The sequence below is a fragment of the Andrographis paniculata genome, unplaced genomic scaffold (assembly GCF_009805555.1).
Source record: "Andrographis paniculata isolate CXL003 unplaced genomic scaffold, ASM980555v1 Contig37END, whole genome shotgun sequence".
In the NCBI taxonomy this organism is placed as follows: Eukaryota; Viridiplantae; Streptophyta; class Magnoliopsida; order Lamiales; family Acanthaceae; genus Andrographis; species Andrographis paniculata.
This window is the reverse complement of record NW_026137570.1, coordinates 2,178,480-2,206,478: the sequence shown is the minus strand read 5'-3', so window position 1 is coordinate 2,206,478 and position 27,999 is coordinate 2,178,480. Positions and strand designations below refer to the sequence as shown.

Genomic DNA, 27,999 nt, shown 5'->3' with positions numbered 1-27,999 from the left:
TAAAATATTGATTTATAAAGTATAATATAATTACTCTGTTATTTGATCCCTAACATATATATGTGCATAAAATTAAACAAAACCTGCATCTAGGCTAATCTTGATACAGAGAAAAGTTTAAGTAACTCTCTCTGGAACTAATTTATTATAGAGTGTTAAAATCCTTGTCCTAAAAAAAACTATTTTTGCTTCAAAAATAAAATATGGACACCTACTTTTATCGCGACTGAGTGTGTCCCGTCTACTTTACATCTCCATTGTTTGAAGCTATCCATTGCGGGAAGTTATCGCGGGTACAATTATTGGAAGATGGAGACAGAATCGCCTTCAAAAACAAAAAAGATTGGGTTAGCCGGCGAGATGGATCAAGTATTCAAATAACCTCACAATTTTTTTATATATTTCAAAAAACATTTAATCAAACCACTATTCAAACACAAACACGAAAGAGTTTATTCCCTTTATTTATTTACTTTTATTATGCAATCTCACAAATTTTCTATAGATATATATATATATATACACATGTGTAATATTACGGCCAACACCTGTTTTTCATACAAAAAAAAGTAGGTCTTACCATTATTTCGCCTCAAAAAACAACAATATATATATATATACCAAAAGAGTGGAGGACAATAGTAGAGTATGCATTTAGTTATTTGTAACTATTCCGACGGGGTTACTACTTTATGTTAATTTTACTTGTGATTTATAAATAGTCACAAGCAAAAATAAAACACAATAGCAACAAATGTGAAAAACGCTATGAGTGACTTAGGTGAGAAAAAATGGATATATTTGGCGAGAACAATGACAAAAGATGGAAAAGTATATTTGATTTAGGACGGAAACTGAGGATTAAATAATAGTTTGAAGCAATATTTTTTGTAAAAAAAAAATACTAGTATATATTCATAGAAAATCGTAAGAATTGCATAGTGAAAAAAAATTGACTATTACACAGTAATCGGAAACTGCATGAGATGTTGGCACAACCTACATAATTTCCGTTAATTGTAGCTATGCAATGTCGAGAAAATGAAGAATAATTAGATGGTAAACTACGACTTACAATTTTAGGGGCAGCTTTATACCTATCATTTGAGCTTCAGCTCCACACCTAGATCTGAATATCGTCAATAGATAAATCATCTGCAGTCATCATCTTTACCTTCTGCGATAAGAACAGCCACGAAAAAAATGAGCAGACACAATGGAATGATTGTACAAAGATGAATGATGGCTCGAGGTGCTCTAGAATATCCCTTCGTAAATTAGAATCGATATTGGTGATACTTGTAATTGATTTTTAGGTCATTCCACCCATGGATGCCGCAAATACCAAAATATATCAAATTCAAGAAAATGTTCTTAAAGGGATTACTACTTGACTAGTAATTACACTTTAATCTGTCAAAGATATTAGCCATTAATTCATTGATAAGGCAAAAGAAACATTAGGTTTCTTTTTAATTTCTTTTACCTGTCACGTGTTACTTCTATTCACAATATTCGATTTTATGAAGTTTACCGCAATTGTTTGCAGATTGAACATGAACAAAGCACCAGTAAATAAATGAAATGCAGAATGACAAAAGGAAAGGAATAAAGTCATGTACCGTAATAAATTGTGGAGGGTCGTCAAGACTGGATGATCCGAGAACAACTTCCCGTTTCAACTTGGTTGACAATTTATGGCAAACTCTTAGCTGCAAAGAGTAAATAATAGATGCAATCATGATATGGTCACGTACGAAAAGGCATTGCATACACAAAGGCAATTGGAAAGACAAAAAATAATACTCCTTCCGTTCGTCAAAATTATATCAACTCTCCTTTTTGGGGTGTCCATTTGTGCATAGTTAATCCAACTACAATTTTATTATATCTAATTTAACAAATAATAACAATTTTGTCTCTATTTTTTCAATTTATCCTACTATCTTGATATCAACTCTTTAATTAAGTTTCATAATATTTTTATTTTATTTTTTATCTATCTCACTTTAATATTAAAATACCACTATTTCTTAGTCTACATGCCCAAGCAAACCCATGTAAGTTTCCCGGATTGAGGAAGTAATAAATAAAAAATAAAATCGTACCTCAGATCTTGTTGCTCCACCAACAATAAACACAAAAATACGTTGACCCATCTTCTCAAAATCACTAGATGCACACCTTAGAATCGATTCGCTGCAACCAAACCAAAAGATGGAAAAGATAAAAACAATTTTTAGATGAAAATTTGGTATCAAATAGGACAGGAGAACAGAAAATTAAAATGACAAACATATTGACTGATTCGAGACATTGTGCATAAAGCCAAATCTAATACACACAAAACAAGAAATAGAAAAGAAAGAAAAGAAAGAAAGATAGACTGTAAGGAACTCTAATGGAAATTAACACTCAATTAACAGAATCAAAATCCCACAAGATACCTTGTGTATCCATCATCAGAGGTTTGAGGACAAGCCCAAGATGCAGTTCGTCTCGATCTCCTTGAACAAGGAGCTGAATTTGGATCAAACCTTGCAGATGCAGTTCGATGGGCAGCAAGCAAAGCTGGAATAGGCTCGTTCATAGATGGATAGTCATCCTTAGGTAGTTCACCTTTGCTAAGTTTTTCAATTAACTCCTGCAAGTCATAACTAATAAGAATGACTTAAGTGCACTCAGTTTCTTGAGAAGTGTAATAAGGAAGGAGAAAGTTAAGGGGGTATTTGAATTTCAATGACACCAAAAATTTCCATATGACACCATTACTTCATGAACAACAAATAAACCAGTCCATGGTTTAAGGAGTCAAAAGAAGTGAGAAGATTAATAGTATGTAAATATGCATTCTATGCTCCATGAATTGGAAACACTTAAAAGACACAACAAAAAAGAAGCGATTAGGAGTGGAAGGATGCAGAATCATTACCACTTCGATTAATTCTTACAACACTAGAATATGAAATTTCACTTAACATTAAGGAGCATATGAGGAAAAAGATCATATAAAATTTATCTGTAAAGCTATGAACATATCAATGCTGTCAGTTTTTTTAATAGAATATTTAAACTGATGGTACCAATTGAAATAAATAAATTGTCAATTAACGACTTTAATATACTATGAAAATCAAATATTTCAGCTCTAATGAAGCTTGGTATGTTTCATCAAAACTAAATAAGATCCTTCATGCATTAAATGTCTTTTCTTTTCTTTTTTGTAAATTGTTACGGGGCTTCAGAAATTTTTTTAATGGGGTTCTCTAATTGCATGATCAAATAATTAATCAATCATTTCATTGGAAAAATGTCACTTAATCAGAATTCAAAATTTTGAAAGACTACTAAATTTAAAGTTGGCCCCAACTCCTAGTATCTATTCTGATTTGTTCCAGCACTCCTAGGCTTTTTGTTTTGGATCTTATTACATAACTCCAACTCAAAATCCGTTGTCAGGCAGAATCTTTTAGGAAGCATAGTCTATTCTTCTGTCTCTCCCGCTCAAAGAAAAAGATTATAGTTTATGGTTCTCTCTCTTGCTTCATTGAATATCAATTCATTTGCCACCGAGTGAAACAACCATTACTCATATCCACGTTGGGCACTAACAGGATTACTCCCTTAAATTATCAGACAATTACAAGGTGTCACCTGGATTTCCTATAATAAAAAAGTTCGTTAATATTTTGTGTACCTCTATTATTGGGTAAAAACGTGATAATTGCCACTGGGTTTCTTCACCAGGCCTGTCTTTCCGTGCAGCATGCTTCTTCTGCATACGTGATTAATAAAAATAAATTACAGAGAAAGTGGCCAAATTACCCAACCATGATCATTTTAAAAACATATGCTACCTTGTTAAGCGAAAAGGGGATAATCGAACTCTTTTTGGTGTTTGATGATGTCTCCAGCAATCTCATGTTATAAATAGCGGCCATATCTTCTGGTGGAAGTCTAGCCAGCTAAAATATGTGCATCAAGAAAAAAATAGATCACAAGAATGAAGCACTAAGTAATCCATTCACCAAAGTGGGGATGTCTCGAAAGAAGAACACAAATGGAAATGACCCAAAGCAGGAATTGCAGATGCTTTCAAAATGGAATGAAATAACTATCAAACATACTCAGTAGTTTATATTGGTAAAATAGAAAGTCTGTACTGAAGGAAATCCAGATGAACTAGACAATATTGCAGTAATCTGTAATATCATCTGGCATAATTAATAGCCATGGAAGTTAGTAGCATAGAGAATAGATAAACGAGAATTGTCCAACCTCAATCAGTTTTGATATCTTGTTATCACCAAGCTTTTCAGGATAAACAGCGACGTAAATCATCAATAATCGTAATTTATTTTCACGCGAAATATCCTGCCAGCAATGATTCATTATGCATTACATCCATCAGAACACATCTTTCATGGTAATGATTATTTCAAAGAGAAAGGAAATATTTACCTGTTTAACCTTAAGAAAATTAATAAGGTCGTTCGGTCCTGCATCTCCAAAAACAAGATCCTGCTCTAGTTGTCCAACTTCTCTCAGTTCTGTGTCCCTTATAATTCGGTTAATTTTTCCAGCAATCTGAGGAAAAAACATGGCGTTAGCTAAAGACAAAAAAATGATCAAAAGATCTTGATTTTTCACATTAATCAAAGAGATTGGTCGCTGGCATTTTCTCAACATTGATCCTTGGAAGTGTGAAATTTATTTATGAGCTGTAAGCTAAGAAAATTAATAAGCTCAGTATACTACAATACCACTCTGCAATATATCTCAAACAGTGAATTATTCTATCAACATCCAAATCAATAAAACTGATATGCATTAAAAGTTTTTAACTCAGCTTCTACTTGTATAGAGACTTGGTTTCAAAAAAACTCACTAACACATTATTTGTAAATTTGATATCACAATCCAAAATATAAAATCTAATGTGTTTGTTTAAGGGTTTGGATTTTAGGTTGGGATTTGAATAGTAAAAATTTTGAATTTGAATAGTTGTATGATGTGATATAAATAAGAATTGATGTGATGTTTTGAATGTAAAATTAATTTTTAGTATAATATAAAAAATAAAAAATAAATGTTTGATTTGATATTTTTGAAGGAAAAATTTTGTGGGAATAGTAGAAATCCCACAAAATCCCTCAAACAAACACACCCTAAATAGAAAGGAAATAGCTTCTGCAACATAAGGATATGTCTCAAATTTGGAAGAAATAATATTCTTTCTTATATCAATTATGAGGTTACTTAACCTCTATATATACATGAGTCTAAAGTCCATTTTAGGACAGCTAATTCTAAGGAAAACAAATCCTTGTGATTATGGGATTGATCCTAAATACATAAATCTAATAATGGAAACATACACTGTTATAGGAATACAGCATAGCAAATATAAAACTTCCTAAAATACACAAATACAATCACAGTCTTGACACTCCCCCTTAAGCTGGTGAATAGGTGTTTTCCATTCCTAGCTTGGATATAATTCCTTCAAAGTTGATGCTGTTTAGCCCCTTGGTGAGTATGTCTGCAAGTTGATTCTTAGTGGATACATATGGTGTGCAAATCATGCCACTGTCTAGTTTCTCCTTGATAAAGTGTCTGTCAACCTCGATATGTTTAGTTCTATCAAGCTGTACCGGGTTGTGGGCTATACTAATTGCAGATTTATTGTCACAATATAACCTCATAGGTCCATCCCATCTTATCTTCAAGTCCTCCAATATGATCTTCAGCCATAGAAGTTCACATATTCCATGGGCCATTGCTCGAAATTCTGCTTCAGCACTTGATCTAGCTACTACACTCTGTTTTTTACTCTTCCAAGTCACTAAGTAGTTGTTCGTTTGAAGGATTCTACAAAAATCCTACTATTCATCTAAAATTTTCCCCCCAAAAACATCAAATCAAACACCTATTTTTCATTTTTTATATTATACTAAAAATCAATTTTACATTCAAAACATCACATCAACACCTATTTATATCACATCATACAACTATTCAAATTCAAAATTTTTACTATTCAAATCCCAACTCAAAATCCAATCCCCCAAACAAACACACCCTAAGTTTCCACCAAGGAAGATGCAATATCCAGTGGTTGATCTCCTATCTACTACTGACCCCGCATAGTCTGCATCCGTATATGCTTCAAGACTTACATTCTTGTTTCGTTTGAACAAAATCCCTCTTCCGGAGGTCCCTTTCAAGTACTGGACAATTCTAAAAGCAGCTTGTAAATGTGCTTCCTTTGGTTGGTGCATAAACTGGCTAAACTAACAGCAAAAGCAATGTCAGGTCTAGTGTGAGACAAGTAAATAAGTCTGCCCACAAGTCTTTGATACATTTCCTTGTCCACAGCAATATCATCCTCTGCACTTCCCAACTTTATATTTGGGTCAACCGGAGTACTCGCCGGTCTGCAGGCTGTCTTACCTGTTTCTTTAAGCAAGTCAGTAATATACTTTTGTTGAGATATGAAGATTCCTTTCTTGGAATGGGCCACTTCAATTCCCAAAAAAATATTTAAGTTTCCCAAGTGTCTTGATCTCGAATTCTGTGGCAAGGTATTCACTTAACACTTGTTGCTCCTTCTTGTCATCCCCATTTACTATAACATCATCTACATACACTAACAGAATTGTTACTCCCCCTAAACTGAATGTTTGATAAATAATGTGTGATCCCTTTGGCTTTGTCTGTAGCCCAAACTTGTTATCACTTTGGTAATCTACCGAACCATGCTCTTGGAGATTGTTTCAGCCCATATAGAGCCTTTCTCAACTTGCAAACAGTTCCAGCAGCAACCTGTCCACTGTAACCAGGGGCAACTCCATGTATATTTTTCTTCAAGGTCTCCATGCAAAAAAGAATTCTTCACATCAAATTGTTGCAGGTCCCAATCATGATTTGCTGCCAATGACTATTACTCTGACCGTGTTCATCTTAGCAACCAGGGCAAATGTCTCTAAGTAATCAACTCCATAGGTTTGAGTGAAGCCTTTGGCCACTAACCTTGCCTTGTAACGTTCGATGGTCCCATCAGCCCTGTACTTTACTGCATATACCCACTTGCATCCTACGGGTTTTTTTCCGGGTGGTAGGGTGACAAGTTCCCAGGTCCTACTTTTGTTCAACGCCTCCATTTCCACATCCATGGCATGTTTCCATTTCCTGTCAGACAATGCTTCAGATACAGAGGAAGGTGTGTGTATGGAGTTGAGGTTTGTGAGAAAGGTTTTATGGGTAGGCGAGAATTTTTCAAAGGATAAAAAAATTTGATAGTGGGTAAAGTGGTTGTTGGGTGCAGGTTCTGGTTTCCTTTCTAAGGGCAATGGGTAGGTCTAGAGTTTGGTCCACCTGTGTTTCTATATTTTCATAAACAAACTCATTAGACTCATTGGAATTTATAAGGTTTGAAGGTGTTACCTCATGCAGTGATGATGGGTTGGATTCTTGGACACTGCCAGATTCTGGAATGGCCTTTCCTCTCCTTGAATATACCAGATTCTTCCCAAATTTTCCACCATTAGGTGCCGATTCAGGTCCAGGTATTTCTGTTGGTTTAGGTGCAGGTTCAGGTTCAGGTACTGGTATTTCAGGTTCAGGTGCAGGTCTTCCCTCAATTTCAGGGACAGCGATGCCATTTGTCCCAATTTCAGGTCCAAATGTCATATTTGGAAGCATGAGAGTCTCGTCTTCCTTTCTTACATTCTCCCCCTGAAGATGAGGCTGCTTGAAGTAGCTCTCTTGTTCGTTGAAGGTAACATCTCTTGACACAAAATCTTTTTGATAAGGGGTGAAAGCATTTGTATCCCTTTTGTGTGGTAGAATACCCTAAGAATACACATTTGATAGCCCTAGGGTCCAATTTTCTCCTTTCATTATTATGAACATGCACAAAGGATACACACCCAAATATTCTAGGTTGGAGTTTATTTGTAGGATCCAAGTGTGGGTAGAATGAGGATAGAACTTCCATGGGGCTTTTTGAGTTGAAGATTTTAGTGGGTAACCTATTTATTAGATAAGCGGCGGTAAGAAGGGCTTCCCCCAAAATCTCTTAGTAACATGGTTTTGAAAAAGTAGGGCTCTAGTTTGATCTAATAGGTGCCCATTTTTTCTCTCTGCAATCCCATTTTGTTGAGGTGTGTTCACACATGACAACTCATGGATTATCCCTTCCTTGTGACAAAAAGAGTTTAGGACAAGGTTAAAGTAGTCTTTGGCATTGTCAGACCTAATTCTTTGATACCGACCCCAAATTGATTTTTAATCATTGAGACAAATTGAACAAACACGGAGCTAACCTCAGATTTTTGTTTCAATTAAAAAACCCAAGTCACCCGGGTACAATCATCTATGAAGGTTAAAAACCATTTAGCACCTGAGATATTAGGAACATGAGCAGGACCTTATACATCCGTGTGAACAAGATAAAAAGGGAAAGAACTCATCTTGGTGCTAATAGGAAAAGGTAAACGCTTGTGTTTAGCAAACTCACACACCTCACAAAGGAGACTCTCCGCATTTAAATTTTGAAACACAGACGGAAAAAGCACCTTCATAACTCGAAATGAAGGATGTCCTAGACGGCAATAGTAAAGTTGGGCTTTCTCTTTATTGGTCACGGTGGATTCAGATATGAGAGAGTGGCTATTGGTAAGCAGATTAGGCTCCTCCATATAGTAAAGGCCATTCCATTCTTTAGCATGTCCAATCGTCCTCCCCGAGTTCTTGTCCTGCAGTACACAAGAGTTGCTATAAAAAACAACATTACATGGGAGGTCTTTTGTGAGTTTCTGTATAGAAATCAGATTGGTAGATAGTTTAGGGACATGAAGGACATTTTTTAATATCATGGATGGGCTTATCTGGACCTCCCCTTGTCTGCAGTTATAAAGGTTCCGTCTGCTGTGGAAATTTTCTTGTTGCTAGGACATGGGGAATATGTGGAGAAGTATTTGGGTAGAGGGGTCATATGGTCAATGGCTCCAGAGTCTAATATCCAGTAATGTGTAAATGGTGTATCTGAAACATTAAGCCCAAAAGGAAATGGAAACTTACCCAAATATGTTACGGAGCATGTACCTGTACCTGTGGGGTTCTCCAATTTATTGAGGATGGATCTTACCCGTTCTATCTCTACATGATTCAGCTGGACAAATTCTTCACTTTGTCCATTAGCAATGCGTGCTTGCCCTTGCCTTCCTTTTTTTGGAGGGCCTCCTTTCGGTCCCCATTCTCGGCTTGGGGGTTTTCCATGTAATTTCCAGCACTACTCCCTTGTATGGCGCGGTTTGTTACAATGGGTACACCAAACCTCCTCATGTTTTTTCTCTATATTTGGAACCCAGCTCTTCCTCTGGTTAGCAACGACTCTTCCTCCTTCCGCTATCATTGCAGAGCTTTCAACAGTTGAGGTCTCCAGCATTAGTCCTCTCCTGCTTTCTTCACTCCGGATAATGGCTACCACTTCATTAAGCCCTGGGACTTTATCTTTTCCCAGGATTTGAATTCGGACCTGGTCATATTCAGGATTTAGGCCTACCAAAAGGTCATAGACTCTATCTTGTTCAATATACTCCTTTAAAATGGCTGAGTCTTCTGAACACTTTGCTTTTATAACTCTATAGTGGTCCAATTCCATCCATAAAGACTTGAGTTGATTGGCATATTCTGTAACAGATCTATTTCCCTGTTTGGCAGCCACGGTTTTCACCTTTACATCATAAATTTGAGCAGCATCCTTGGCCTTAGAATAAGTTTGTTCTACTGCCTCCCAAATTTCTTTTGCTGATCTAAGAAACATGCAGGTATCACTGATTTCTGGGACCATTGAATTCCACAGCCACGCCATGATCATGGAGTCTTCTTCATCCCATGATTTGAACAAGGAATCTGTTTCCTTGGGTGCATTACTTTCCTTTCCCTTTCAAGATGGTCCTAATGAGTTGAGACCATTTGAGATGATTCTTCCCATTTAGCCGATAAACAGAATGAACATTCTGCAATTCTCCAACAGTCTGGGGTTTGTCCCCAGTTTCCAGGTTCACGACCTCATCCATGACCAAGCGCGATCAAGGTAAAGAGGGTTGCGCTGCAATGAAGGCTGCGACAGGGCTTAAAGGTAGCGCAATTACGGTCAGAGACTCCCAATGATCAAATGCTCTGATACCATGTTAAGAAGGGATACGGGCATCCAACCTAAAACCAATTGGTGATAGGTGGAGTGGCCTTTCACCCTTATATACTAGGAGAGATCCCATACATTTAGCAATGTGGGACAATATTAAACAATGTTAAGAAGGGATCCGGGCATCCAACCTAAAACCAATTGGTGATAGGTGGAGTGGCCCTTCACCCTTATATACTAGGGGAGATCCCACACATTTAGCAATGTAGGACAATATTCAACACTCCCCCCTCGAGATGATAATCTCGAAAATCCATACAGGATCCAAACCCAATACGGGCACCACGGCTCTGATACCATATCAAATTTGGAAGAAATAATATTCTTTCTTATATCAATTATGAGGTTACTTAACCTCTATATATACATGAGTCTAAAGTCTATTTTAGAACAGCTAATTCTAAGGAAAACAAATCCCTGTGATTATGGGATTGATCCTAAATACATAAACCTAATAATGGAAACATACAATGTTATAGGAATACAGCACAGCAAATATTAAAACTTCCTAAAATACACAAATACAATCACAGTTTTGACAATATGTATCGAATATATTTTCCAACCTGAATTTATATTGCAATTCTTAACTACTCAATTAACCAAGCATTGGGAGTTCCTCTGCTAAACCAAGTAATGTATACAAATTTGGAAACACAAGATAACCTACTGGGATAGATTCATTTCTCTTCTGAAAATACGCTCAAGTGAAAATTTGACCATAATTACCGGACCAAGAAGTACACCATTGAAAATCAATTCACAAGCATCATTGGGTTGACAAATAACATTGTTGCAATTTGAGAAAGTCAATAAATCATAAATGGAAATGCATGACTCACATCAACATGAAGAGAGAGCTTTTCAATTTGTTCGCTGTATTGAGGCAAAGCATGAATCATCTTTCGCAAATCCCGAGTTGATAACTCACTTCCATCTCTGCAAACTTCAATTGAATAAGAGAGGAGTGATACAGAAAGGTACAACACAAGCAGTTATGCTATTACAAAACATATATACAGGACAGAGGTAGAAATATTATTGGCCTTATCTTCAAGATAAGTACAAGAATATTGCTTGATACTAACACTAATACATACTAATTTTAGCAGGTAGCTGGATACACAACTCCTGAAACTTGGTCACAAGGGATGGTAGCTTTCAAATAGACATAAGCAAAATAGTCATATTGCCTAAAATGAAAACCTTAGTCCAGTCACATTAATTCACTAATATTTTCAATTTGCAGACTCCCAATTTATAGAATAAAAGACTATTAGATATCTAAAATGAACACTTAGGAAAGATAGCTGAAACCACTCACCCGCTGAGATGCAAATGCATCCTAGGAATCAGTATGCCAGTTTATGCACTATCATTTTTCCATTTTTCTATTTCTTTTTTATTGATTTATTTTTTTATTTTATTTATTTTAATTTTTTTTGGGTTCAGAGGAAAAATATGTCTTGAATTATAGTGAAATCATAGGTTACAAGGTAGGAGTGAGGAATCACTTAGGGATGTGCAGAATTTAGTAATACAATACAAGGAGCTCATAGAATGAATCACTAAATTTAGAAGGACAGCTCCTTACTCCCTCAAGCATTGGGTTTAGCAAAAAAGCCCATAAGATTATTCGTTTCAATAAATTTCACAAATTATGTTGGAACAAAGGGGGTATAGATTGATAGCCACATCAATAAGTGTATGAATGGTAGAAGCATTTGCATGATGTCGAAATTACTCAGCACATTGTTGAGACATAATGAATATGCTGACTTCTCAACGCTTGATTTTTTTTCTTACAAGGTTATAATAATCCTTGAAGGAAAAAACTAATGAAAACGTGCCATCTAGGCCAGATAGCCCAACCCTGCAATATTTATTGCTCCATTATCTCTCTTCAAATTTTCAATGTTCAGTAAACAACTCCGTAGAAATATATGAATGAAAATCTTTTATGGGTATTCGTCTAAAACCAATAAGTTTCTAACTAGATTTCAATTTTGATTCTCGAACATAATATTCAGATACAAATCATGAAACATTATGGTGCATAGCCAACCTTGAACTGTGGATCACAGCAGCTTTGTTTTTTGATACAAAGTTTGTCATCTTCTGGTGCAAACGTTCACTGGCCTGCCATTATAACATTGATAGCAATAACTTTACAAGAGAATATGAACTTTCTTTGAAAACAAGATACCATAAACAGGGATTTTTGAGCATGCTCTACATACATCAGCAATGTGTGTGTGGCAAAGTTCCAGCCAAATAGCGTCATGATCCTCCAAAAGCACCTCCTTCTTTTCGGGAGCTCCACCTTCTTTGCTTGGAACCTGAGTAATGTACTTGCTCAGAGGGGATTAGGAATTCCCTAACAATTGTTTATTGGAGAATATGAAGTTAGGGTGTACCTCATGCATATATTTATTTCCTTCCATATTTAATAAATCATGGCACATGGCATCGTATGTCCATTCATGTATAATGGGAGCAATCTGCAAACACATGGAAAAATGAATGAGCTTAAAAGATAGAATTAAACCAAACAAGACTACACAAACATTATGAAATGCTGATTGGAGAACATATAGATTGAGACCTGGTCAATTGATCTATCTAAAATAAGCAGTTCACATGTCTCTGACTGAGGGAAGTCAGAGAGGTTTGATTTATACTTCATAAGACAGTTCCAAACAGCAGCAGCTAGCTTTGTAGGAATCAAATCACGAAATGTTGTTGTTGTATTAGAATCAAGGGTTTTGGCAGCACGGTAGCGAACAAATGGAAACTCCTGTCACATGACAATGTTACACAAGCATTGGTTTTGTCATAACCTATTCATGGACCAAAGTTTCAGAACATAAACATATACCCGCAAAGATGCAAACACTGTTGCTATACGTGTAGCCATCAAATGCAAACATGTGGCACCTTTAGATGAGCTTTCATCTTCTTGAAATACTACTTCCAGTGCTCTTTCATTGTCAGTGATAAAACCCTACAGATACAACTACAATTATAAAAATTAAACATGTTTTCATCCAGAAGGATGTTGAACTCTCTTATCATGAGAAATTAATCTATGAAATGAAGCCAGAAAACAAAAAAGATCAACTTGATGGATGAATATGCATGACTGAATACAAATAAAGCATGTCAAACAATTAACTTTCTATATAGAATATATATTTTTTGTTTTAATGCACAAAATATACAAATTTCAAAGAGCTTTAGGTTTGAAGGATAAAGAAAAACTAGCAAAAACCAGAGATAACACACTTATGCTTCTTTCCACTTGCATTTACAGCCAGAATGGGGCGGGGGTTGTATATCAACAAGAGTTAGAAGGATGGCACACCTGACTATCTATGGAAAAATACTCCAAATTCATCTGTATGTTTGAAAAGCAAAATGAGATAAATACAAGATCTCGATTCAAACAAATTAAAAAATAAAAAATCATGAAAATATTAAGACTGCTGTAATAACCTCTCTTAATGCACCAATGCGAGATAAAACGATCCCATCTCTCTTTATGGGACCAACCAACTCTCGGGCAACAGGTGAACTAAAGAATATAAATGCCCTAATGGTACAGAAATGGGAAACATGGAATGATGAAACACTAGGAATAAATATTATCCCATGAAAATAAGGAAAGACGATAGAGAAATATCCAATATGATTGTAGAGAAAAACATAAACAAGCGGTCAAATACTTTGCATACTTTCTGTATAGTGGTGATTTTCCAGACATGTCGGAAAGAAAGATAGAAACACTGCATTTCAAGTAAACCAATGGATTAGTAATAAATGTGAGGGATTGAAGAAAGAAACAAGTTAATGCTTATATGGTGAGTCTTCAGAAAGAAATATACCAATGCTACACTTACTAAAAAAAAAAAAAAAAAAAAAAGAATGGATTAGAGCATGAACGAGAAAGACAAAGATCAAGGAAAAAGTCACTTTGTAGATTTTATGAAAATATATATGTATATAATAGGAACCAGGAATAAGTAGAATGGTTCTAACCAAAAGTGTTCTTTGATGGCACCCACACATTTCAGCAAGTGAAACAGAGGGTGCCACCAAATTTATAAAATTTATGTTTTAATCCAGAATGATCATCTTCAGTAGACTCCGACGGTGTGGCATTAATCAAATGTATATTTTCTGACCATATTGTCCAACATATATAGCCAAAAAGAAATAAAAATTCACTTTCTATAGCTATTTTAACTCTACAAAAACATATACTTGAAATAACAACCAAAAAGACAAGGAACTTTGCAAAAGCATTGGTGCATTCACAGTAAGTCGCTCACTTTTCCTGTGTTGGTTGGATGAAATATATGACATCCATGGATGGCAATGGTTGCCTTCGTTTGTGTATGTCTTCCACCACTGTAGGTCACACAGCATGTTACTTCTCTACCACAAAAATGTTAATAACTCAAACCAGGCAAATGACTATTAAATGAGACATCACATTTAAAAGGTAACAACATCACATACGTGGAAGTTACTTAAAAGACTGAGTTTTCAACCAATCATCTTATACTACAGAATGTTTCAACAAAATTAAAATAATAAATCCGTATGCACACAAAATAATTCGCATTTCTCAAGAACTCATCTCCATTTCCCAAAAGGTACATGCAAAGTACGAATCTGTCAAGTAAAGTCAATCATGTTCAGCCAATAATATCCACATTGAAGAAGCTAATACGCATTCAATGAACATAATTAGGAATGCCTAAATAAAGACCTACTAAAAAGATAGACTTTATTATTTGAATCTCTATCAACAACCTTCTAGAAACAGTATTGTGCCATTAGTGTGAAAAAACAAAGCCATCAATGATGTTTCTGAAACATCTGGAGATATTCATATCAATTGCAATTTGAAGAAACATGTGTTTAAGTGTCCCACATAAATAAAATGTTGGGAGCTCCCCATGTTTATAAGGGTAAAGGGCAACTCCCCTCATTGCCAATTGGTTTTGAGATGGGGAGCCTCGGATCCCTTCATAACATGGTATCAGAACCATGGGTGTCCTTATTAGGTATGATATTCATCCTGGTTAGGATTTGGTTTTGAGATGGATATCATCTTGAAGGGGAGTGTTACGTGCCCCACATGGATAAAAATTTTGGGAGCTCTCCTTGTTTATAAGGGTGAAAGGGAACTCTTCCCATTGCCAATTGGCTTTGAGATGGAGCTTAAGATCCGGTCTTAACAACATGTATACTAGTTATCAGGTATAACAACAATACTCCACACTAACCAACTAGAGCTACAGAACACAAATAAATTGTCCTCCCAAAGCAAACTAAGCAAAATCCACAATGAATGAAACAAACAAACATACAAAATCTCAGCGGCAATGGCGCTCTACTTCTTACATGAAACTCCTTCCTCAGTAATATCAGCCATCTTGCATGCACAAGACATTATTTTAACCGTGGCCCTATCCATAATGAGCACCTACAGGACAAAGAGTCAAAAGTTGGGTGCAACAACATTTATATGAAATGAGTACATGAATAAATGGGGCAAGGATGTTAAAAGACAACCTATGAAGATAAAGGTTGATGTCCACTGTACTGTAGTAAGGAAGACAAGTAGGTCACTTTTGGCTTCGATTTATTTATTTATTTTGTCTGCCATCATTGCTAATCTTTAAAACATGACAATATAAACTTTTGGTGGAAATTATGCATAATCGACATGGAACTTTATTAGGATGCAAATTAAAGGCTAAGAGAAAACAACTCATATGAATTAACATACATGTTTACAGTCATTTTTCTTACATGCAATGTATTAATGTATCTATTTGAAGATATAGTAATACTTGCTTCTATCCAGCTAGCCAGTATCTAAGAATACCACAATCTTCAATGAACCAAATTCAACCTAACTGCACCCACAGATCTTAACTCTTGCTCAGGGGTAAAGCTTGACTTTTACTGTTGCCCCATGAGTGAGAGTCAAGCTCGTGCTCTCTGCTTACAGCAATTGATGCCCATGTCATCCTAAAGCTATCTTAAAATCTAGGAGTGTTGTTTAATTATATTTAATATATGAGATCAAATAAAACTACATAAGAAACTATGCATTAACACTTTTTTACCAAGCAACTAATTTGTTGTCTAGCAATTTCAGAGACAAGTCCTAGAAATCTGAACCAGTTTCTAAGGAAACACTTATCTTACCTTCCAACTGAACTTGGAGTTTCCAGATTTGGCTGATCGAAGCATTTCATATAACAATCCTGTCAAATGTTATGAGTATGTAATGAAGATAACTAAAATGCCACATCAAACTAAAAGGGCTTGCATGAGTTGATTCAACAGAAACAATAACTAACAAGAGCATATAATACATTGATTTGAAATTATATTAAAATAATATCTTTTCATTTACAGACATGAGTTACTGTGTTTGTGTAATACCAAATCCACAAACTTACAATTCTGTAAACAAAAGTTAGTGTTTGTACAAGTGCAATACATAAAACAAAATGTAAAAAAACGTCACATGATGATTTTTGTATTTTTCCCAGTAGTGACAAGAAGAAAGAAATCACCTAATTTGAAGGTCTACTTGCTTCCGAACTGAGAAGTAGGTACCTTTCTTTTTATTTTTCTTTTTTCTTTTTTCTTTTTTTTTTCAAACTCTAGATGAGTACTTATAAAAACTACAGGCCTTACATACACTGTTACGTGTCTAACTCATTATTTTAATGATGATATCAGTGCTATCAGTGATGGAAGAGTGATGTCTCAAAACTGAAGTAAACAACACCTGATGGTGCACATGGATTACAGCTCTGCATAGTATTCCCTTCCAGAGATAGGTACTCAGAAACACACTTTGTGTGAACATATATTTTGGGTGTTTCGAATGTGTGAAATGGCACTTTTTTTGAAGTTAATAGTCATGAAGAATTTATTATTTTGAATTTATCTTTGACTTGAAAGTGTTTGGGTTTTGTTATATCAATATATAAACCATCATATAATGACTGGACAATAAGCTTGCGAATAAGAGTGGTGACTAATTTTTAGAATGTAGGATATAAGGATTTATGGTCGAATATTAGTATCTATTTAACAAAGAGAATTCTAATTATGAGGAATTCATGTTTGGTTAATATTTTTATGTATAAAAAATGCATTCAAACATGATAGCTGTACTTCATCTCAAGAGGATAGCAGAAAATGTCTGAATTGAGAATGAGATTTCACTAATTCAACAGCTAAGAATGTTCTTATCCGCAGGAGAAAAGATCAAACACAATATCAGACCCACCAAAGTAAATCTTTATGCTAGCAAACCACAAAAATAAGTACCGAGTACCTCATGAAACATATTTTATGTCATTCAAGAATTAAAACTTTAAAAAATAATAATAATAACTACAAAATATCCTAGATTATGGGTCTTCTTTTTAAAATCAAAATATCAAAGTGTAATTCATTAAAACATTGAGCTTTCCTCAAGTAAAAGACATTTTTCAAGGCCCATAGATTAAATAAACTAAAAACTACAATTACTGCCTGGGACCAATCATCCATAACAAATTTAGCTTCAGGTTCAAACTATTAAGATTCATTCACAATGCAGATCAAGTCGCCTTCAATGGTAAAGCTCATTATAAGGCACATTATACAAACACCACTCCTAATTTTATTCTCAAAAATAATATTCAACTAAGGAGAGCCAATTGAAGCAATTTCAATTGCAGATCAACACTGTGAAAATACATTCATCAAAAGTTGGTTGCTAGCACTACTACTACAAGTTATCCACTATGAATATTCCAATTTTCACTAACACTGTCAGGGGAGAGAAAAAAAAAAAAAGAATAAATCATCTCCTTGTCCTGCATTCTCCGAAAAATGAACAATCCCTTATTACACATCCAAATTTACTCACGTCTTGTAGCTCCACCATGACAAAAACAAAAAAAAAAAGCAAAGGCAAAATCTAAGGAATTAATAAAACATTAAAACAAATCATTCATTCACTCTTTCTTCAGAGAGGGGAAAAATAAATCACGTCAAGAGCAGCAAAAACCGCAGCATTTCACTCCACCCAATCACAAAACACAAAAATTCTACAAGTTCATCGAGGAGAAGCGGAGAAACGAAAAATCAACTTACTCTCACGGGTAATTTGGCGGAAATTCTTGTAGTGGCTCCACCGCGAGGACGTAGAGGAACAAGACATCAACATTGTGTCGAATTTGGTGGTGCTCCGGTATTTTCCTCAGACCTAATTGATCGATCAGCCAACCGATTCAACGTTTCTGATCAGGAGTCCTGATTTTTTCATCGAAGAGCGCGTAAAATGCGAGAGCGAGGAGGAGAGGGAGAAGAAGAAGAGGATCGTACACCCGGAAGGGAAACGGCTTGAGAAGGAAATGGATATCAATAGGACGTGACATGTACATACGTATATTACTGTTGTTGGCGGGTTCGACTGTTAAATAGCCCATTCTTGATTATAACGTTTTATTTATTTGTTCTTGAATAACTATTTGGAAATAACAATTTAAATAACAAATTGTTTTTTATTATATACTCCATTAGATAATGAAAATGAAATATGTAAATTTAATAAAAAAAATAAAAATTAAAAAATTTAATAAATAGTAGAGAAATCCTGTCCAATGTAAAGAAAGAGCTTTGTTTAGGATTTGATTTTTTTTTTTATTCGACATGATTTTTAATATATATGTAATAAAAAATCTAACTTCAATGTAAAATATTATTTTTTATTACCGACACAATTTTTATACTTCATATCAAAAATATCTTAAATAAAAACGCACTAAAAACACAAACTCTTATTGTTACAATGATAATAAATCGCAATCAGCTTATTATAATAGTATCTATGTCACAGCACGTGTTGTATATAATTGTTACGTACGAAATTTAGAATTAGGTTAAAAGCCCAAGGTAAAAAGGAGAATGGGCCTGGCGATAGAGTTGGTTGAACCGGCTGAAGGACACCGTGTGGAAATCAAGGAAAATACAGGACGGAAAGACTTCAGGTCGGAAGGTCTTCAGGTCGGTAGGTCCTCAAGACGGAAAGACTTCAGGTCGGAAGGTCTTCAGGTCGGTAGGTCCTCAAGACGGAAAGACCTCAAGTCGGAAGGTCTTCAGGTCGGGAGGTCCTCGAGACGGAAAGTCATCAGGACGGAAGGACCTCAGGTCGGTAGGTCCTCAAGACGGAAAGACCTCAAGTCGGAAGGTCTTCAGGTCGGGAGGTCCTCAAGACGGAAAGTCATCAGGACGGAAGGACCTCAGGTCGGTAGGTCCTCAAGACGGGAAGACCTCAAGTCGGAAGGTCTTCAGGTCGGGAGGTCCTCAAGACGGAAAGTCATCAGGACGGAAGGACCTCAGGTCGGTAGGTCCTCAAGACGGGAAGACCTCAAGTCGGAAGGTTTTCAGGTCGGGAGGTCCTCAAGACGGAAAGACCTCAAGTCAGAAGGTTTTCAGGTCGGGAGGTCATCAAGACGGAAGGTCATCAGGACGGAAGGACCTCTGGTCGGTAGGTCCTCAAGACGGGTGGCCTTCAGGACGGGAAGTCCGCAAGTTGGGAGGTCCTCAGGTCGGGAAGTTCTCAGATCGGAATTCTGCGGCAGAACCAACAAATCGGGTGGTTTGTTAGTCGGGATGTCTGTAGCTAATTCAAACAAGTCAGATGGTTTGCAAGTCGGGAGGATTGGCAGTCGGACCCATACTATTGTAGATTGGCAGTCGGGCTAAAAGGGCGGAAGGTCTGTAGTCGGCTCAAAGAGTGAAATATAGGGATAATTTTGGTCTGCTGAGGACACGTGTCAGCAGGAGAAGGGTTGGAAGACGGTTGGGAAGGAGACGTTGTAACCGTTCGGGCGACGGTTTTCAGTACAGTTTCTTCAGAGAATATTTAAGGATTTGGATCATCATTTGGCAAGGCATCTTCAATCAACTTCAACAAAGCAAAGTCAGATTTTGGGATCACCACTTTAAATTTCAGTCTTTTATTTTCTAGTTTATTTTCTGTACCATACAGTGTTTAGAGATTCCTAATCTCAGGCACTAATTAATCAAGTTTAAGGATATTTTCTATATCTTTGAATTTTACTTTATTTTTGTTGAAAAATTACATCAACAAATTGGCGACCACAGTGGGAGCAAGACACAATTGCTCATTCCAATTCCGGCGATAATTTCATACGTCTTAGATCCGGCCGAATCATCGGAAGGGTCCATATGGCAGGTTCACAACCACAGTCATCTTCGGCACCGGTGGGAGAATCCGTTCCACCACCTATTGTGCCAAATGCCGGGGAAATCCCACAACCACCAACTGATTGGTGGTCTTATGTTCAACAAATGAACAACCAGCATACTTTGGTTATGCAGAATATGTTGCGTGAGCAACAAACGAACATGTTGCGTGAGCAACAGAGTCTGATGCAGAACATGATAGATCAAGCACTGTCAAGGGTTAGTCTTCAACCCACTCAAACGCCACCAGGAGTGTCCCCGTCCAGACCACAGGCAAATTTCGCAGGGCCATCATTCGTGGATAGTACATTCCCAAGTGCCACAAATCCCAACCGAATGGATAGGGGAAAATCTCCTTTGACTTTTCCCAACAATGTTCCATTGGGACCAAGGGTCACCAATTCACAGCCGAACAATTCAAGGGAGGACAGGCCTGAAGGATATATACATGATCCTATTCATATTCCTATGCAGGATCCGTTCCATGTTCCTGATCATCAACGCTTTCATGTAGATCCTGATGAGATTGCACATATATTAAGGGATCAGTATGGATTAACTCCTCAGATGGCTAACCGCCCTGCATATCAGAGACCTTTCCCAGAAAGGATCATTAATGAACACCCTCTCCCAAGGAATTTTCGACCACCCGACTTTCATGCATTCTCAGGGGAGGACGGATCCTCCACCATAGAACATGTTGGTCGGTTCACAGCACAATTAGGAGAAGTTGGCAATAACCCTTTTTATAAGTTACAGCTGTTTGGTTTATCGCTTACTAGAACGGCGTTTTCGTGGTTTGTAAGTCTGCCTCCTGGACAAATTCAGACATGGGAAGGACTGGAGATGGCATTTCACGCTAGATTCTTCAATCCTTTACCAGTTGTTTCTTTAACTGATTTACTAGAATTGAGACAGTTTCCAGAAGAATCTGCTTCACAGTTTATAGAAAGGGTGCGATTGATGAAGGGACGATGTCCTACGGTAATCAGTGAGAAAGAGATGACCAATTTAGTGGTCCGGAATATGCATACTCGTTTAAGAAAGGCACTCACTGCCCTGGATGTTGAGGATTTGGCAAGTCTTGCATCCAAGGCGGGACGTTTAGAGTCTTTGTTCAGAGAGGAAGATCAGCATAACAGGCGTAATAGAGGCCAACATATGGCGAGTATGGGAACAGAAACATGTGACTTTGATTTTAATCAATCAGAAGAGATGGCAGCCGAAATCCTTTCTGGAAAACCTTATGTATGCCCTAAATTGAAGCCAGTACCAGGATCTGAAGGAAAGGAGCAACCGACGTTTGATAGTTCAAAAGCTGATGAAATCTTTGATATCTTACTGACTGATGGGCAGATCCGTATTCCAAAGGGGCAAAGACTGGCCACTAAAGAAGAAATCAAAGGGAGACCATACTGCAAGTGGCATAATTCTTTCACACACAGTACAAGTCAGTGTACTCATTTCAGGAAGGAAATTCAAAAGGCCATCAAGACAGGTCGGCTCAAATACATCACTTTAGGTGTAGACCAGCAACCGTTTCCGAAAGTAACAACGGCAATGGTCGATATCCAACCAAGTTCGGAAACAGGGAAAAGTTCGGCCAATAGCGGACAAAAAGGGGAACGAACTCAGGCAAGCCCCGGAACAAAGAAAGGAAATCAGCCAAACAGCAGCCGACCGGAAGAACGATTCAAAGTTTGTGAGAAGCCAGTCGCTGAAAAATGGGACCGTCCAGACGGTTCTTTTAATGTGGAAGTGAAGGAAAAGGTTTTAGTGCGCGACCACCCGACCAGAAAAACAGGTTCAGTCGGGCACAATTGGGCTCGAAATAAAAAGCCTTTACCCGTTGATATAGATCCTCGTTTTCCAGGTATGAATCGTACACAGATTCGCAATGCCAAACGCAGGTATGCTGCAAAGTATGGGAAACGAGTTCCTTCAACAAAACATCAAACCGACGAACAAAAAGCAGCCGACCACTTGGCAGGAGATCAGTCCATTAGAGTCTTTACAGAACAAACGACCAACGAGCAGGTAGCAGCCATTCAGTCTCCAGTAAGTCGGTCCAGTAGGGACTGGTCAAGAAAGCAACCGAACGACGGATTAGGCGCGTCCGACTATACCAAAAGAAGTTCGTCGGGACAGAGGAAAGATAAAGGAATGGCAGATGAAATAATTAGAGGTTTTCGATGCCAACATTGTGAATGGATCAACATCAATCCATCTCCTGAGGAATTCCGCATAGAATCTTTGACGGTTCAATCTCGGGATAAGACAAAGGAAGAAGTAGTAACTACAGAGGAAAGTTCAAGATCTGTTAAATCTCGTTTGGGACCACGAATCCCTTGTCGAATGACAGAGATTAATCAGATGAGTGATGAACCGATGTGGGCGAGTCTGGTAGATGAAACTATGGACGAACCTTTATGGGCATTCTTGGCAGATGGTGAATTAGAGGAAACAGAGTGGGCAAAGACCTCAGATTCCGATCCTCAGTCGGAAACACCTTCGATTGTGTTTCCTCCTATTCCAGAGGTGCGATCTCCCATTTGAAACCTCTGTATGTTAATGCTCACATTTGTGGGAAACCAATCACAAAGGTTTTCGTGGATAATGGAGCAGTCTTTAATGTTATGCCATTGAAGACCCTCAAGAAGTTAGGGAAAGGAATTCATGATCTGTCTCCTGTGGAATTCGAAATGACAAGTTTTACAGGGCAGCCGACTAAGCCTGAAGGCATGATGGTTGCCACGATCGAGGTCGGGCCAAAGAAGATCTCCACTGTTTTCTTTATTGTGGACGCAGATACTACATACTCTCTCTTGCTGGGAAGAGACTGGATTCATGCCTCTCAATGTGTGCCATCAACCTTGCACCAACAATTAATGTTCTGGGAAGGAAATCAGGTTTTCAAAATGGAAGCGAATGACAACCCATTTGATGTATCAGAACAAGTTGAAGAGTCAGTGTTTTATTCCAGTCCTTTGGCTCCGATGTCTCAATTGTATATGGCCAGGGAATACCCAAACAAGGGTTACAAAGTCACTGGCCAGAATTCAATGTTCTATTAAAAGAACACCTTTATTGTATGGCTCATGATAAAGCCACACCCATTCCTATATAATTTGTTTGTTATGGAAGATACAAGCTTTAGAAGTATGTAGTTCTCTTATTAATAAGTTCTATTTAAAGCAGTTATTACATAAAGCAGAAAATAGTAAAGAGATTCTGGATGTTCACCTCCAAGAAGATGAACAATTTCGTTGGCCCGACTTATTAGAAAAAACAGAACCAACAGCTTCATCACAAGACCCATTATTGGAGTTTAATTTAGGAACCGAATTGGTTCCAAAAGTGATCAGGTTAAGTGGTTATTTGTCTAAAGAGCAACAAACAATGATGCTCGAAGTTATTACAAACAACATTGATTGTTTAGCATGGGATTATTCAGAGATGCCTGGTTTGACAAGAAGTCTAATAGAGCATCGATTGCCTATCAAAGAAGGTTGTAAACCTTACAAACAACCTCCAAGGCGAATGAGCCCGGATCTGATGCCTCAAATCAAGGAAGAAATCCAAAAACTTCTCAAAGTGGGTTTCATTCAGCCTTGCCGTTATGCGGAGTGGCTGGCTAATATTGTGCCAGTGGTCAAGAAAAATGGTAATATCAGGATATGCATCGATTTCAGGGATTTGAATCTAGCTACCCCTAAGGATGAATATGTGATGCCTATGGCCGACATGTTGATAGATGCAGCAGCAGGGCATAAAATCCTTAGTCTGATGGATGGTTATGCAGGTTATAACCAAATATTTCTGGCAGAAGAAGACATTCCTAAGATAGCATTCAGATGCCCAGGGGCTTTAGGTATTTATGAATGGACAGTCATGCCATTCGGGTTAAAGAATGCAGGGGCAACTTACCAAAGAGCCATGAATTCAATCTTTCATGATTTAATTGGCAGATCTATGGAAGTTTATATTGATGATGTTATTGTTAAATCTGCCAGTTTTGACGAACATTTGAGAAATCTTGAAGAGGCATTCGAAAGAATGAAGAAGTACAAGTTGAAGATGAATCCAACCAAATGTGCTTTTGGAATATCAGCCGGGAGCTTTTTAGGATTTTTAGTTCATGAGAGAGGAATTGAAATTGATGCCAATAAGGCTAAAGCCATTCTTGATAGTCGGCCACCCAAGACGGTTAAAGAAATCCAGAGTTTTTTGGGTAAGGTGAACTATTTGAGGCGTTTCATTTCTAATGCTGCTGGCAAGGTCAGACCCATTACTAAATTGTTGAAAGCTGGAAGACATGCTTTTGAATGGGGTCCCGATCAACAGAAGGCTTTAGATGTTATCAAGCAGGCATTGGTTCACCCTCCAGTCTTGATGCCTCCTAAACAAGGTCGGCCACTCAAACTTTATTTGGCAAATACATATGAAGTGGTTAGCTGTTTATTGGCACAGGATGGTGATGACGGGAAGGAAAGGGCAATCTACTATCTCAGTAAAACCCTTACAGGACCAGAACTGAATTACACTATGCCAGAAAAAATGTGTTATTCATTGGTCTTCGCTTGTACTAAACTTGAGCATTATTTGCTGCCCAGAAGAATTGAGGTCATATCAAAGGTGGATCTTATCAAATTGATTTTACAGAGACCTACTATGAAGGGCAGACTCATGAAGTGGGCCATCAAATTGGCTCCTTTCGATCTTCAACATTCCCCGCTGAGGGCAATTAAGGGACAAGCAGTAGCCGACTTCTTGGCAGAATTCTCACAAGTCGGGTATTCTCTTTGTGATAGTGTCCGACCATTTAGTTGTTCATCATATCTGGATAATCTACAGGTCGGATGTGTGCCTTATATAAGTACCAGAACATGGTTGATGTTCTTTGATGGTTCTACCTCTGGAAACAAATCAGGGGCAGAGGTCTTTTTGCAAGGACCTGATGGTCAAAAGATCAACTTACAACTACGATTGGAAGCCATGACCCATAATTCGGCAGAATATGAAGCTTTAATTTTGGGTTTGGAGGCTTTAATTGCCAGGAAGGTCCAGTCTGTAATCATAAGGGGGGATTCTCAATTAGTAGTCAACCAGGTAAACAATCAATATGTTTGCAATTACCCTCATCTTCGCAGATACAGGGACATTGTGGGTCGGTTACTGACAAAAATCTCAGAAGTAATAATTGAGTTCATTCCGAGGAAAGAAAACCAACGTGCTGATGAATTGGCTCAAAGGGCATGTAAAGGAATTCTGGAGGATATGTGGTCGGAGGTCAAGTCGGGCATAGAAGGAAAGACAGACCCGATATGCGAAGTTACGGTCGGGCAGGAGATAGTTGCACAGGAGCCCGACTGCGAAGTTATGGTCGGGCAGAAGACTGTCGGACAGGAGCCCGACTGCGAAGTTATGGTCGGGCAGGAGACTGTCGGACAGGAGCCCGACTGCGAAGTTATGGTCGAGCAGGAGACTGTCGGACAGGAGCCCGACTGCGAAGTTATGGTCGAGCAGGAGACTGTCGGACAGGAGCCCGACTGCGAAGTTATGGTCGAGCAGGAGACTGTCGGACAGGAGCCCGACTGTGAAGTTATGGTCGAGCAGGAGACTGTCGGACAGGAGCCCGACTGCGTAGTTGATATCAGGCAGGAGTCCGACGGTGAAACAGTGCCCGATTGGAGAGCAGAGCTTATCATGTATTTACAGAATCCAGGTGCGAGTGTTTCGATTGCGACACGATTGAAAGCTTTACGTTTTCAATTGATAAATGGAATTTTGTATAAGAGATCATTTGAAGGTTTACTTTTGAAGTGTTTGGGGTCTAAAGAAGCTCTAGAGGTAATGACAGAAGTACATGGTGGGATATGTGGAGCTCATCGGGCAGGTCTGAATATGAGATGGGCCATTCATCGTTTGGGGTTTTTCTGGCCAAAGATTTTTGAAGATTGCATACAATTTGCCAAAGGCTGCCAGGAATGTCAGAGACATGGAAACTTAAACCATTTGCCAGTAACCGAATTGCAATTTTTGGCAAAACCATGGCCTTTTAAATCATGGGCTATGGATATTATTGGTAAGATACATCCCGCTTCATCGAAACATCATTGTTTCATATTGGTCGCGACTGACTACTTTACCAAATGGGTAGAAGCGGTTGCTTTGAAAAATGTAGATCAGAAGGAGGTGATAGACTTCGTTTTGAATCAAATTATTTACAGATATGGTATTCCTCAGTCTATAACAACCGACCAAGGCCTGGTTTTCACAGGGGAAAAGTTCTCTAGTTTCTTGGCAGAATTTGGTGTTCGATTACATCATTCTTCACCTTATTATCCCCAAGCCAATGGACAAGCGGAAGCAGCAAATAAGGTTATTATTGGGATTATAAAGAAGATGGTTGAAGGGAACCCAAGAAAGTGGCATTTGTTATTGTCTCAGGCTTTATGGGCACATAGGAATACCAGAAATACGGCCACAGGGTTCTCACCTTACCAACTCACGTTTGGCCAAGATGCTGTTTTACCAGCCGAAATCCGAGTATCATCTGGTCGAACAGAGTTTATTGATGGTGATTTTACAAAAGAATACCAACAACTTATGCTGCAACAGTTGGAGGATTTGGATGTTAGCCGACTTCAGGCAATAAGTCGAAGTGTGAAACAGAATGAAATCAGAGCAAAGAGTTATGGAAAGAAAGTTCTTCACAGGACATTCCAAAAAGGCGACCTAGTCTGGAAGACCATCCTTCCTACGTATAAGAAAACTGACCAATTGGGAAAGTGGTCACCGAATTGGGAAGGACCATACATTATTCAAAAAGATATTGGGAATGGCGTTTTCATTATTGTAAATCATGAAGGAAGAAGAGTACATGATTGTATTAATGCTAAATATCTGAAGAGGTATTATCCTGCCTTTTCAGATAACAAAACTGCCTGAAACAAAATATTATTCTCAGCACCCATTTGTGGGGTTCGAACCTATTTAAAGGTTCATTTCTGTTAGTCATCATGTATTTGTGAGAAATTTTCTGCCTCTGAATCAGACTTTTCATCCCAGTGAGTGGATATTAGTTCTGGTTCTTCTTCAATAAGATCTTCCAAATCTGGTCGGTACCTTTCCCATTGGCTTTGCATGTCGTCTAGATCTTGATGGGTACGTGCTTGCATGTCTGTTAGGGCTTGATGTTCACGGTCAACAATGGTGCGCAATCTTGAAAAGACTTTTCGTTGATTGGAAAATATATTATCCCAACCAAGGTCTGGAAGTATGGTTGCTGCGTGATTTTCAATCATTTCCATGTGATGATGAAGATCAGGAATGCGGCTAAGGATGTCACGAAGAGGTTCATATCCCTCGATGATTTTTTCCATCAGGCGGATGACGCGATGAATGGTTCTTCTTCCTCGTTGGGAGAATCGGAATTTGAAGTCTAGTTGCTTGAGTATATGTAACAAGTCTTCTGCATGGCCTCCAAT

At 37.7% G+C, this 27,999-nt stretch overlaps 1 protein-coding gene across 6 annotated transcripts; it reads right to left on the bottom strand.

Moving 5' to 3' along the window:
* Positions 1-27,999, bottom strand: LOC127250490 (SNARE-interacting protein KEULE-like). Of its 6 annotated transcripts, none has more exons than XM_051273801.1 (22): positions 18,392-27,999; positions 16,439-16,497; positions 15,626-15,707; positions 14,545-14,623; positions 13,948-13,998; positions 13,709-13,805; positions 13,578-13,610; positions 13,092-13,217; positions 12,819-13,010; positions 12,631-12,714; positions 12,454-12,552; positions 12,279-12,352; positions 11,056-11,152; positions 4,462-4,587; positions 4,279-4,374; positions 3,858-3,965; positions 3,698-3,775; positions 2,448-2,644; positions 2,109-2,199; positions 1,623-1,712; positions 1,076-1,177; positions 1-325 (listed from the first exon to the last, which is right to left on the bottom strand). In XM_051273801.1, the coding sequence occupies exons 1-21, from the start codon at positions 18,462-18,464 to the stop codon at positions 1,124-1,126; spliced, it is 1,986 nt and encodes a 661-aa protein (XP_051129758.1). In that variant the 5' UTR covers positions 18,465-27,999; the 3' UTR covers positions 1-325; positions 1,076-1,123. The 6 variants fall into 6 exon arrangements, with proteins under 6 accessions (XP_051129758.1, XP_051129762.1, XP_051129763.1 ...); XM_051273805.1 differs by lacking the exon at positions 18,392-27,999 and adding an exon at positions 15,797-15,883 and having other exon boundaries at positions 15,592-15,707; XM_051273806.1 differs by lacking the exon at positions 18,392-27,999 and adding an exon at positions 15,797-15,883 and having other exon boundaries at positions 14,545-14,645.

Excerpts from the sequence above, each read along its gene's own strand:
- LOC127250490 (XM_051273801.1), bottom strand. The coding sequence starts at position 18,464 with ATGTTGATGTCTTGTTCCTCTACGTCCTCGCGGTGGAGCCACTACAAG. Across the intron at positions 13,011-13,091 it reads CAGTGTTTGCATCTTTGCGG|GAGTTTCCATTTGTTCGCTA; the intron begins GTATATGTTTAT and ends GTCATGTGACAG. Across the intron at positions 2,200-2,447 it reads TCTGATGATGGATACACAAG|CGAATCGATTCTAAGGTGTG; the intron begins GTATCTTGTGGG and ends GTTTGGTTGCAG.